The sequence below is a fragment of the Spea bombifrons genome, chromosome 4, assembly GCF_027358695.1.
Source record: "Spea bombifrons isolate aSpeBom1 chromosome 4, aSpeBom1.2.pri, whole genome shotgun sequence".
In the NCBI taxonomy this organism is placed as follows: domain Eukaryota; kingdom Metazoa; phylum Chordata; class Amphibia; order Anura; family Pelobatidae; genus Spea; species Spea bombifrons.
The window spans coordinates 4,900,254-4,913,139 of record NC_071090.1 but is presented as its reverse complement, the minus strand read 5'-3'; the positions used below and the strand labels follow the sequence as shown (position 1 = coordinate 4,913,139).

The 12,886-nt window shown below is 44.3% G+C and overlaps 1 protein-coding gene across 4 annotated transcripts; it reads left to right on the top strand.

The window, feature by feature from the left end:
• Positions 1–261: 261 nt before the first annotated feature.
• On the top strand, positions 262–9,672 carry AKR1D1 (aldo-keto reductase family 1 member D1). Of its 4 annotated transcripts, none has more exons than XM_053463112.1 (9): positions 262–354; positions 3,905–4,072; positions 7,279–7,395; positions 7,559–7,636; positions 8,032–8,154; positions 8,267–8,376; positions 8,470–8,635; positions 8,816–8,884; positions 9,308–9,672. In XM_053463112.1, the coding sequence occupies exons 1-9, from the start codon at positions 262–264 to the stop codon at positions 9,362–9,364; spliced, it is 981 nt and encodes a 326-aa protein (XP_053319087.1). In that variant the 3' UTR covers positions 9,365–9,672. The 4 variants fall into 4 exon arrangements, with proteins under 4 accessions (XP_053319087.1, XP_053319088.1, XP_053319086.1 ...); XM_053463113.1 differs by having other exon boundaries at positions 8,816–8,898; positions 9,328–9,672; XM_053463111.1 differs by having other exon boundaries at positions 8,816–8,898; positions 9,322–9,672.
• Positions 9,673–12,886: the final 3,214 nt, after the last annotated feature.

Here is a 12,886-nt window from a genome sequence, read left to right as displayed (position 1 = left end):
TGTAGCCCCGGGCAGTGATTGTGGGGCATGCTGGCACAGTATGGAGTATCCCCTATATACTGCCCCCGGGCACTGACGGGGTGACATGCTGGCACAGTATAGGATGGATAAGGACCGGTCCCATCCCCCGGTTGTCCCGTATCTGCAGCAGTGACTGTCACCTGTGCTTCCGCTCTCCGGGACCTGCCCCCTCCCCGCCCCGTGTCCGCCCCCTGCCCGGTTGGTTATCAGCTGCCCGGTCCCGGCTGCCCCTGTGTAAGGATGGAGCTGAGCGCAGAGCAGCACCGCGTCCCGCTGAGCGACGGTAACAGCATCCCGCTGCTGGGTCTGGGCACCTATTCGGCCCCCCGCACAGTGAGTACCCCCAACTACCCCCTGCCCTGGGACTGCCACTAACTAACTACCCTGCATGTAAATGCCCCCAGCTACCCACTGAGACTGCCACTAACTCATCTAATCACCCTGAATGTAAATGCCCCCAGCTACCCCCTGCCCTGGGACTTCCACTAACTAACCACCCTGCATGTAAATGCCCCCAACTACCCTCTGCCCTGGGACTGCCACTAACTAACCACCCTGCATGTAAATGCCCCCAGCTACCCCCTGAGACTGCCACTAACTAATCTAATCACCCTGCATGTAAATGCCCCTAACTACCCCCTGCCCTGGGACTGCCACTAACTAATCTAATCACCCTACATGTAAATGCCCCTAACCACCCCTTGGGGCTGACACTAACTAATCACTCTGCATGTAAATGCCCCTAACTACCCCCTGCCCATGGACTGCAACTAACTAATCACCCTGTATCTAAATGGCCCTAACTACCCCCTGCCTTGGGACTGCCACTAACTAATCACCCTGTATCTAAATGCCCCTAACTAACTACCCCCTGCCCAGAGACTGCCACTAACTAATCTAATCACCCTGAATGTAAATGCCCCTAACTACTCCCTGCCCTGAAACTGCCACTAACTAATCACCCTACATGTAAATGCCCCTAACCACCCCCTTGGACTGCCACTAACTAATCTAATAATCACCCTGAATGTAAATGCCCCTAACTACCCCCTGCCCATGGACTGCCACTAAATAATCACCCTGAATGTAAATGCCCCTAACTACCCCCTGCCCATGGACTGCGACTAACTAATCACCCTGTATCTAAATGCCCCTAACTACCCTCTGCCACCAGACTGGGCACTTATTTATTATAATAAATAATAGTTATCATAGTTTACCATTAATACCTCCAACTACCCCTCAATAGTGTATTTACCCCCCTGATTGCCAAACACTGTACACTCCTCTCAGTTCATTAAAACTTTTTCAAATAAATTCCTATTTAAACCTTTTTCATCAAAATAAATAGAATTTAACCCGATCAGGTTGGTTATCTTAATAATTTACAGAACCAAATTCTCAATTTCTGCAGAAAAAAATAATTATCCAATTTAGGCTTCTGGATTTTGTAATTGCCCTACTAAATGCCCCCTACGGCCCCCTTTTATTTGTATGTTCTTTGTTTTGCTTTTACTTTTTAAACAAACCCTGATAGTTACATTGTGTGTGCAATAAAACATTACTGGGGGATCCCATTGGTGCAATTATGCTGCACACTATAGGGTTCCTTGTCATGTTAGATATAATATACAGCACTGGGGGTTATTTCTGTATACAGCACTGGGGGGTTATTGTCGTATACAACACGGTGTGGGGGGTTATTGCTGTATACAGCACTGGGGGTTATTACTCTATACAGCGCTGGGGATATATATTACTGTATACAGCACTGGGGGGTTATTAATGTATACAGTGCTGGGGGGTTATATTACTGTATACAGTGCTGGGGGGTTATATTACTGTATACAGCACTGGGGGGTTATTAATGTATACAGTGCTGGGGGGTTATATTACTGTATACAGTGCTGGGGGGTTATATTACTGTATACAGCACTGGGGGTTATTACTGTATACAGCACTGGGGGTTATATTACTGTATACAGCGCTGGGGGGTTATATTACTGTATACAGCACTGGGGGTTTATATTACTGTATACAGCACTGGGGGGTTATATTACTGTATACAGCTCTGGGGGGTTATATTACTGTATACAGCGCTGGGGGTTATATTACTGTATACAGCGCTGGGGGTTATATTACTGTATATGGCGCTGGGGGTTATATTACTGTATACAGCGCTGGGGGTTATATTACTGTATACAGCACTGGGGGGTTATTACTGTATACAGCACTGGGGGTTATATTACTGTATACAGCACTGGGGGGTTATATTACTGTATACAGGACAGGGGGGTTATTAATGTATACAGTGCTGGGGGGTTATATTACTGTATACAGCGCTGGGGGGTTATATTACTGTATACAGCACTGGGGGTTATTACTGTATACAGCACTGGGGGTTATTACTGTATACAGCACTGGGGGTTATTACTGTATACAGCACTGGGGGTTATTACAGTATACAGCACTGGGGGATTGTTTGTGTATACAGAGCTGGGGGTTATATTGCTGTATACAGCTTTGGGGGTTATTACTCTATACAGCACTGGGGGTATTACTGTATACAGTGTTGGGGATTATTAGTCGGTATACAGCTCTGGAGGTTATTACTCTCCTCAGTGCTGGGGAGTTATTACTGTATATAGCGCTGGGGGTTATTTTATGTTAGCGCTGGGGAGGGGAAAAAGCCCTGAAGGGTTACTCCATTTTGGTTAGTGTACTCATTAAGGTTTGTTGGCGGTGAAAAACCTCCTATTACTGATTCACAAAGTGCATTCATCTATGAATCTGCGCGACACAGAAATGAAAGGACTCAGCGTCCGGATGTGATTGGCTGTGACAGGTTGTCTCTGTCGTCTGATCCCTTCGTCCCGTTAAAAGGTTTATTTATTGGAAGAAAAAATAAATACAAAAAGTCGAGCTTTACTCATCTAAATAATGTAACAAATAAGCGTTATAAAAATAATATCACAAGAGTAATTTAAAAGGACAGGGTGCTGCCCTAATCGCCCCAAAGACGTAACTCTCTATTTTATATCAATTACTTGGGTATATGTGAATGTGTGCACACATGTATGTATGTATGTATGTATGTATGTATGAGTGAGTGAAGGACAGTGTGTGTAAAAGTGTGGGTGTGTAAGCATGTGAGTGTGTGTGTTTATGAGTGAGATGGGCAGTCGGGGTAAGCTACAGGCCACAAGGAACATACAGGGGGGGGAAAAGAAGAGAAGGAAAGAAAGAAAGGAGGAAAGGATAGAAGAGAACGAAATAAGACCACAAGGGGCAGAAAGCAGAGAAGCGGCCCCCGGCTCCTTAATCTGGCCTCGGTAACCAAGGAAATGGTCCAATCAGCAGGAAATTCCAAGCCAGCCAACAAAATAGCCGTGCATCATGGGCTCATACCTCCCAAGTGTCCTGGCTTTTGGGCACCGTCCCATAGAGCTGTCCATAAATAAAGATTAAGAAAGACATAAAACATCCACAGCTGCGGTTTTATTCCTGGTAAACGTTGTAAAAAAATGTTGGCGCCGACCCCTTTTCATGTTCAACAAATCCCACAAAGGCCCGGACAGATGTTTTAAGATGCCGGTACAGTTAAGCTGCGTACTAACCAATTCAGGGAAAAATAACCTTTTACATGCGCGACGGGCATAAAATCCCGACGGTAGCTCATAATATATATATATAATTATATATAATATTGTAGCTTATGGCTGTATATGTACCAAAAATTCACTTTCAGCTTTGTTTCTTCATAAATTAATCTTTATCTTCCATTAATCAAAGGGTTTGGCTGTTGGGGGCCAAGAACTGATGAGGTCACACAAAAAGTCAACAGAGGTCCTGTTATTGGTGACTCCTGTCTGTTGCCTTATAGACTCCAAAGGGATTGTGCCTGGAATCGGTGAAGTACGCCATTGACGTTGGATACCGTCACTTCGATGGGGCCTATGTGTACCGCAACGAACATGAGGTGGGGGAGGCCATCAGGGAGAAGATATCGGAGGGGAAGGTGAAGCGGGAAGACATTTTCTACTGTGGAAAGGTAGGTGGAACCTTTGCTTGGGGTTCATTAAATATGTCGGATCCAGAGGGTGAGAAAAAGAAAACCGTGCATTTAATTCATTTATGGATTAAATTATGGTTTTCGCGTTAGCTTTGAGGTGACCGTTCCCTTTTGCCACATCTTGGAACTTCCCAAGTCTACCCGGAGCTCTTCTTCTTCTGGGGCAGTGCTGTGTGTGGAGGGCCTAGCTTTACATGACAGCCTTTAGTGGGAGGGGAAGTAGATAGAGAATAGGAGGGGAGTGGGTGGTAAGTGGGCGTGGTCATATGCCACTCCCCTGTCTATAGAAAGAAGAATCCGATCGTCAGACCTTAGGAAAGTAGCGCTTCACTCGGAGACTCTTGGTCACACCTGTTGAAGTCATGACTTCAACCATATCCACATTCATTTTAGGTGTCAATAACTTTGACAAATAATCCAAAGTTTTAGGCCAGGTGTAACCAAAATAACAGTTTCATCGGGGAAAAAAAAGGCTAAGCCTGTTATTTGTAAGGAATATGATCCATAGTCATCCGGGACCTATCGCTGTATATTATTCTCGTGCACTAGTAAGTGATTCAGAATTCTGTCCGTCTTCTGATGTTCTGGGACAAACACGGCCAATCGGTAAAAGGTGAAGGACCAGGCGTCACATAGCATTTTTCCTTTGAAAGCCTGGATTCAGTATTTTGCTACAAAAAATTGAGAAATAATTGGCACCCAGGGAAGAATATATATATATATATTATTTTTTTAAAATATTTATTATTATTATTATTAATTTCATTTTTTTAATCAAGAATAAAATGGAATCTATTTCCAGTACTAAATAGTATGTTAAAAGCTTTTAGCCAAAATTATTTCCCCGCTGGTTACCATTTTTTTGTATTTAGCTGTCACTGGGTTTTATCGAGTTCCCGTAAAATCTCAAAAGCCAATGGGGGCTAAGCCCGGACCCTCCGTCCGGTGTATGAAACACTCCATGGGTTGGACGTACTCCTGGTACTTGAAATTAGAGGCAAGATCTCTTTTTTTTTTTTCCAAGAACACTTTCCTCCCTTGGAGACCCATCGAGTTCTGGCCAAATTCCAGGGACTCCGTCCACAAACACAAATAACCGAGCAGCTTTCTATACTCGGTGACTCAAACACATCATTTTTTCCTCTTTCCACCGATGAAATGCGGGTCCAAGCGGTGAAAAAAAGTAGTTCCTTTAGGACACCGGCAGCGAGGCTATAATTGAACCCTTACAACATCTGAAATCCATTCTTAAAAATGACAGTTCTGACTGTTCTTAAGTTACTTTCTTTAATAAGCATCTGGACAATTTATTGGAAGGGGTTTGAGGTATTGGCTCCCAAAAGTCGTTCCGTAACAATTTTATAAGGTTTATTCCAATTTAATTTTTTTTTTTAGCTTCCAAGATGTAGCACCGGGAGTCGGATGCCAACAAATGCATCGGACCATTTCACTTATGTGTAGAAAAAATACGGAGTAACAGAAAGGCTGGAATTTCGTACTCTAATATAACATTGCAAAACATAATCGCAAAAGGGTTTTCTAACGATCAATTAGCCTTTTAAACCTAAACTTGGATCAGCGAACACAACGTGCCATTGGAACACAGGAGTGATGGGAGTGATAAAGGGCCATTGGAACACAGGAGTGATGGGAGTGATAAAGGGCCATTGGAACACAGGAGTGATGGGAGTGATAAAGGGCCATTGGAACACAGGAGTGATGGGAGTGATAAAGGGCCATTGGGACACAGGAGTGATGGGAGTGATAAAGGGCCATTGGGACACAGGAGTGATGGGAGTGATAAAGGGCCATTGGAACACAGGAGTGATGGGAGTGATAAAGGGCCATTGGAACACAGGAGTGATGGGAGTGATAAAGGGCCATTGGAACACAGGAGTGATGGGAGTGATAAAGGGCCATTGGAACACAGGAGTGATGGGGGTGATAAAGGGCCATTGGAACACAGGAGTGATGGGAGTGATAAAGGGCCATTGGGACACAGGAGTGATGGGAGTGATAAAGGGCCATTGGAATACAGGAGTGATGGGAGTGATAAAGGGCCATTGTCCCCAACCAGCCGATTGAGAGTTATGGTGCACAAGGGAGACTGATCACCCAAATAGGGCAACCAAGGGGCTGCCACCCACTGGATCTCCAGACCTAGGCTAATGGTGGGAAGTTGGAGGGGAAGCAAGAGGCCAGACAGAGTAAAGGCAGGACAAGCAGTGTAATGGGATGAGGTGGATGTTGAAGAGGCCTGGTAGAGAACTGGTTAAGTGATCAGAGGATAAAGGCATGGCAGGGGTAAAATAAAAGGGTCATCGGCCAAGTACCGGGGGTAAATTAGAGTTACACAGAGTAAAGAGGTCAAGTAGGGGAGCAATCGGGGGGGGGGGTACATTGTCATTTGCTAATACAGCTCCAATGAATTTCGTGTGACAGCTCGTCACTATACACCCGCTAACGAGAGGGTATTTACAGGTCACAACCGAGACAGTCAAACAGATCGAGAATATCGGGGGTTGTTTATGAAAGTGGGTTCTGGTGCAAAGCGATTGCAGTTCTATAATCACTAATGCGGCTCTCAGAATGCTGCCTTTTATACTATTTTGCACCAAGATTGTCCAACATAACCCCCAACTGTGGGAGACTTCAAATGCCTGCTCATAGCCTAGCTGTGCATAATAGGGGTAGCAGTTCCATAAAGGTTTGAGAGCCATGTTTTGAATGCAAGCACTAAAAATATATAAAATGTACCAAAAAAGAGAAGAGTGAATAAATAGTGACCGACGATAAAACAATTTTTGTGAAATGATGCTGCCCGTAGAACCTGAGCGACCTCTAGTGGCCAATCCTGGATTCTGCCCAAAAGGGGATCTCCCGCCATTTTTTTATTCCTGGTATCGATTAAAAATACATTTTCAAAAATATTTTTCACAGTTGTAGCCCCCCCCCCCACAATATAATGTTTTCGGGCAGCTCGCTCTGTTATCTGAGCCCCGATCTACTAAACACCCCGGCTCCTTATCCTACTGCCTGTGGGAAATAATAGAATGGCTCAGTCTTAATCACCCAGTCGGACACTGATTTAGAAAAGCATATGGAGGAACGGACTTCATTAGCATTGCCATAAAGCATCCTATATAAATGTATGTTATATAAAGATAAAGATGTTTTTTTCTTAGCTTTGGAGCACGTGTCATCTGCCGGAACTCGTCCGACCGACATTAGAAAGAACTCTAAAAACCCTAGGGCTGGATTATGTGGACCTCTACATTATCGAGCTACCAATGGCCTTCAAGGTAACCAGAACATAGATTTGCTAATTAAACCCCCCCTCTCTGAATTTAGTTCCCCTCATTCCTTGCAGTAAAACATAACAATGATCCAGACACCCACGAATATTTTTTTCACAGTTAGAAGACCATAATTTTAGGGGGGGGTTTCTTCTTAACATTTTTGCAGCCTGGAGATGAATTCTATCCCAAGGATGAGAACGGAAAGATTCTTTACCATGAGACAGACTTGTGCGCAACGTGGGAGGCAAGTAATTAAAAGTATATATATATATATGTGAATGAATTCTCACATTATGAGTCAAGGCATGACCCGGAGAAGGAGATTTGGAAATGTTTGGCAGCTTTGGTAAGAGCGTTCTTCAATGGTGGGTCCCTTTGATTCCATATGTCTGAACCTCCCCTTTAAGCCATCATTTTCTCCCCTTTGGTTACTTTAATGGACGTTGGTTACTTACAGACTACCTACAGTATCGTTATATGCAGACTCATGTCCTACATACATACAATGTAGCAAATTGAACCTCTACAGAAGACTCCTCCATGCAAGTGGAGCCATTAGCATGGTGGTTGGACATCACGTAAATGGACGTGAATTGATGTGTGGTTGGACCAAGTTGCTTTCATGCTCTCTCGCCACAGGCTCTAGAAGAGTGTAAGGACGCTGGGCTGGTGAAGTCTTTGGGAGTTTCCAATTTTAACCGTAGACAACTGGAGTTAATTCTTAACAAGCCGGGACTGAAACACAAACCCGTTACTAACCAGGTGAGTACCGCGGGGGAAATCAACAAGCCGCCCCACGCGTACGGCGTCTGTTTGGAACGCGACAGGAGCCACTTGACCAGCGTAGGCGACCTCTTCCGTCTTTTACGTTTAGGTCGAGTGCCATCCGTATTTCACTCAGCCCAAGCTGCTAGAGTTCTGCAGGGAGCACGACGTGGTCATCGTGGGGTACAGCCCCATCGGGACGTGTCGAGATGAGTCCTGGTGAGCAATCGGCACTAGACGTCGATGTTTATAGCGTTGCATTCCTGGATACAGAGGGAAAGTTGTCGGATACTTTGTTTCTAATTCACACAGGGTTAACGTGTCTTCTCCACCTCTCCTGGAGGATCCTCTTCTGAACGCGATCGGTAAGAAGTACAGTAAGACACCTGCGCAGGTTGCCCTGCGTTTCAACGTCCAACGAGGGGTGGTAGTCATCCCCAAAAGCTTCAACCAAAAAAGAATCAAAGAAAATTTCCAGGTGAGAAACCAACGAAGAACAGATGAGGTCCATCTCCTGATCCACAACCAGGGCCAGGATTCCCACCGAATCCATACAAAATTGGAATTTTCATTACACTTGTTACGGGGCATGACGCGCGCACACATTGCACTTAACGCGCTTTTGAGGGTTAAGGTTAAACTCGCCTCTTCTCTACAGATTTTTGACTTCAGTCTGACCGCCGAAGAAATGAAGGACATAGAAGCTCTGAACAAAACCATACGCTACGTGGAACTGCTTATGTGAGTGTCCGGTGGATCATACCAAGAGTAACCTGCCGGGGGGGAGGTGTTGTAAGGTGGAAGCGCAGTCAAAGCAAGATCTCCGTGGCCATGGCAGTGGAGTTATATTCCTGTGGAATATGATGGTGTAATAACATATTACGCATGTGTTCTGGGTTCTGTTGGTTGGTTGTGGTTCCAAAGTTACATAAATTACAAAATTTCCCCCACAGACCCCTCGAAAAGCGGGGGTAGCGGTCCAGTAGGGCCCTATTCCACTTAGGTTCATTTGCTTAACATGCTCAAGTAGAGTTTTTTCATAGACAATGTAGCTATCAGGATAAATATTGCAATAAATATACAGGATTGTAGGACAGACTGACCATCTCCCCCCCACCCATACACCATAGGCTTCCTAAGCTTACTTCAGATCTGTTCACTCAGGTGGAGCGATCACCCGGAATATCCATTTCTGGAGGAGTATTGAGAAGCTTCGAGACATCCGGCCCCAAAAGCTCCGTTTTTCGTTGTGGAACAGACACCAGGGACGATCCCCCCGCCAACATCAAAGACAGGAAAACTCATACCGGACTAGCGATAAACTCCGCATAATCCTCACGTACCGCGGCAGCAAACATTTCCCGTTAAAATCCAGGTCACGGCCGGCCACTTAGCCTATATAGTCCGAAGTAGATATACAGACAGAATTCAGCCCCCGTCGCACTCATTTTATTACGTCTCACCAACATATAGCTTTGTTTTGGAATAAAAAGAAAAACGAAAACCAGGATGTTATTTGGTGTCCCACGCCTGTTGTCCTCTGAAATTTCTTTGGGCGGAGAGGCGATGCTGAGGAACGGAACCCGAGCCTTTTGCGTACTTGGTTCCACGGGTTCTAGGTATTCTAGGGCAAGTTGGGTTCAGGTGGCAGCTTCCTCTTCAGGCAGTCTGGTAGGAAGAAAACCCTTCGGACAAACATTTACTTACATTTATTTCACTAAAACACACACAAGAAGGACAAAAAATATATATATATATATATAATAATAAACCTTATTATATCAAAGATGTTAAAAATAAGCCAAACGGGTGACGTTATGAAGCATGTATATCAATTGAACAACAAAGCAGTTGAAACACCTGTTAATCTCTTGGTCGTGAGAATGGTGTTTAGGCACGTCCCACTCCCCGCCCATTTCCCCGCCCACCCCCAAAGTTAGTAAAGAGTGTGGCGGTAGCCCTGCCCACAAATCAGTCCAATAGCTTAGATCCGACGTGGCATATTCTGGTCATGGCCGACTAGGCCTAGGGCAACAGGGCTGGGGGGGGGGGGCAGGTTGCCCTATAAATAAATATTATCCCCAGCCCGCTGCTATACAATGGGCCGTTTACAAAAGGGTGATCTTTCTAATTGGCCCATTTATAAAACAGAGAGCTATTAGTACCAGGGGGTAACCATGGTCAGAAATGGTTAAATTGCGGGCAGAGCTATGCATGGCATTTACTGGCCACAAATGATTTATTCCTCCCCCATAAATGCGAAAACGCGTTATGAATAACTTAATTAAAACAACTTAAAAAGAAAAAAAACATCTCGGGGTAACCCGTTTATTCTACCAAATATGTTTATTACAATAAAAAAAAATACAAAAAACACATCAATGAAAATAATCTATCCTTTATACATATTTTATCTCCATTATATATATAAAAAAAAGAATAAACTGAAAAAAAAATAACACGCATTACGTTAAGCAAACTGCTGAGGTAACCAGAGGTTGTGTGGAACAAAAAAAGAAAAAAAAAAACACACGAAAAGCACTTCAAAAATATACAAATTTTATAAAAACAAATAAATAGAATTCACATTTTCAGGGAATGCCTGCGAAATCCACGCAGGAAAAGAATTTATGAGAAATGTACAAATAACCGTAAGATCGGGACGTCAGAACGGAACCTTTTAGTTCATCGGCTCGGTTTAGATTTAAATCTAGTTGCCCATGTAGAAATGCCCCTTCCCGACGCCATACATTTTGATCCATACATACGCAATTTCCTAACGTGTACCATGACGGTTTCCGAAGGGGGGGGGGGAATATCTCGCGATCACAGAAAGCCTCGGGTTCTTTTGTAACGTTGCATACAATCTTGGATGACCTTTTTGTCTTCTTTTAATAGAGCAAGATGACCTAGATATCACAGATATATCTGGTTTATAGAAGACATTCGAAAGCTTATTTTATGCCTCTTGATAAATAGCCCATCTACCGCAACATAAAAAAAAAAAAAATAAAAGAAAAAAAAAAAAAAACACCACAAAACAAAAAAAAAAAAAAAAATAGTTTTTTACTCCTATAAACCGGTATATTCTTAGCGCATCAAAGAGTAAATCCAGAACATTCACAACGAGGACAGAAGCTCTTCCGGTGAAAAGACCCGTTCCCTTTAAACGTTTAACCATTTCAGCACCCGCCGAAGCCAATGTGTCGGCATACAGACAAGGTGTCATTGGGTAGGGGGTAAAATTCTATACGCTAGCAAACGTCTGAGCCTCGCTGCTACGGAGCTAAACGTATATAACCTATATATATATATACATGCGCATGTGATCTTTGCCAACACCGTGTATAGAAAAATGTTACCCGCACCTGGAGCAGACCCGCGTCTGTAAGAGAGCGCGCCACTTTCAAACGAGCTACAGAAAAAACGGAACCCTCTGCTCTTCCAAAAAAGACACCATGGAGGCAACGCGTGGGAATTCCAGGGGCATCTACGGTGGTCTACAGAATCCTTCATTATGATCCGTCCAGAACATGAACTTCTGACCACCTGATACAATGTGTTCTTACTCGCGAGGGTTCCGTTTATCGCCATCTAGAATTTGATCGGTACCGGCTCCGGATTAAACGTGAAAATAATAAATAGAACCGGTAGCTATAATCCATGAAGGACTCCGCCGACAGAGGTAATAGCGGCTCAGGTTCGTCTTCCAAAACATGAAAGATTAGTTATTATTGTTCTTCTTCCAGTAGGATTCCACTAATGGGGTTGAAACGGGACACAAAAAATAAAATAAAAAAATAATAATTTAACATTCAATACGGTGACGTTAAGAGAATCATCTCCAGCAGGGCATCGACACAGAACACGTTCGTTAAAAAAACCAAAAATAATAAATCTAATTAACTCGGAACACAAAGGGTTAGAATGTAAACAGGAGTCACGTTGACGCGGCCGCCGGAATTTCCTGAGAACGCTTGAAGTCCTTATACTTCCCCTTACAGAGAAGAGGAGCCTTAACCCTAAACGAGAGCCGACAACTTAATTCCACATTCTGACCCCCGGCGGGACGGAGCGTAGAGCCCGTTATCAGGATCCCAGAGTGAAAGTGTAGCACAGGCGGTGAAGGGAAGGCAATGTTTGAAGGCACGTGCCCCGCCGGGGCAGGGAGGTCTTGCTCTGTTGGCGATGAAGGTTCTCCTGCACCTCCAGCTTTCATTTAACATTCGCGTTTCCTTCACAAGTTAAGTCTGCAAAGATAGAAGAGGGCGACAGAACGTGGATTAGAAGAAGATGCCCTGTAGGTATTAGCAGTAACCCCCCCCACTTTGGCTCCTATTAAAGAAGGAGACCTTCCTGAAGCCTACTGACCAAGCAGTGGGATGACCAGAGCTCCTGAGCACCTAGGGTTCTTCACGGGAAGGTCCACCCTTTTCCCTAATTTTAATAACGCCTAACGTTAAAGCGGCATTACCTTGTCCAGTGGCACTGCCTGGGGATTCTGCATCATATCTCCCTGACCGAAGGCCCTGCTTTTGTGGAAAGATGGAGTCTGCAGGTGGGACATCCTGAGAGAAGAAGAAAACAGATTTACCCGCCATTAAAAAGTCCAGTCCAAACTTGGCCCTTATACCGGCCAGGTTTTCTATATTTCTATACTGCACTCTCCAGGGAGCAGAACTCTATAAATGTATCATAACCTTAACTGTAATAACGATCTTTTTTACCC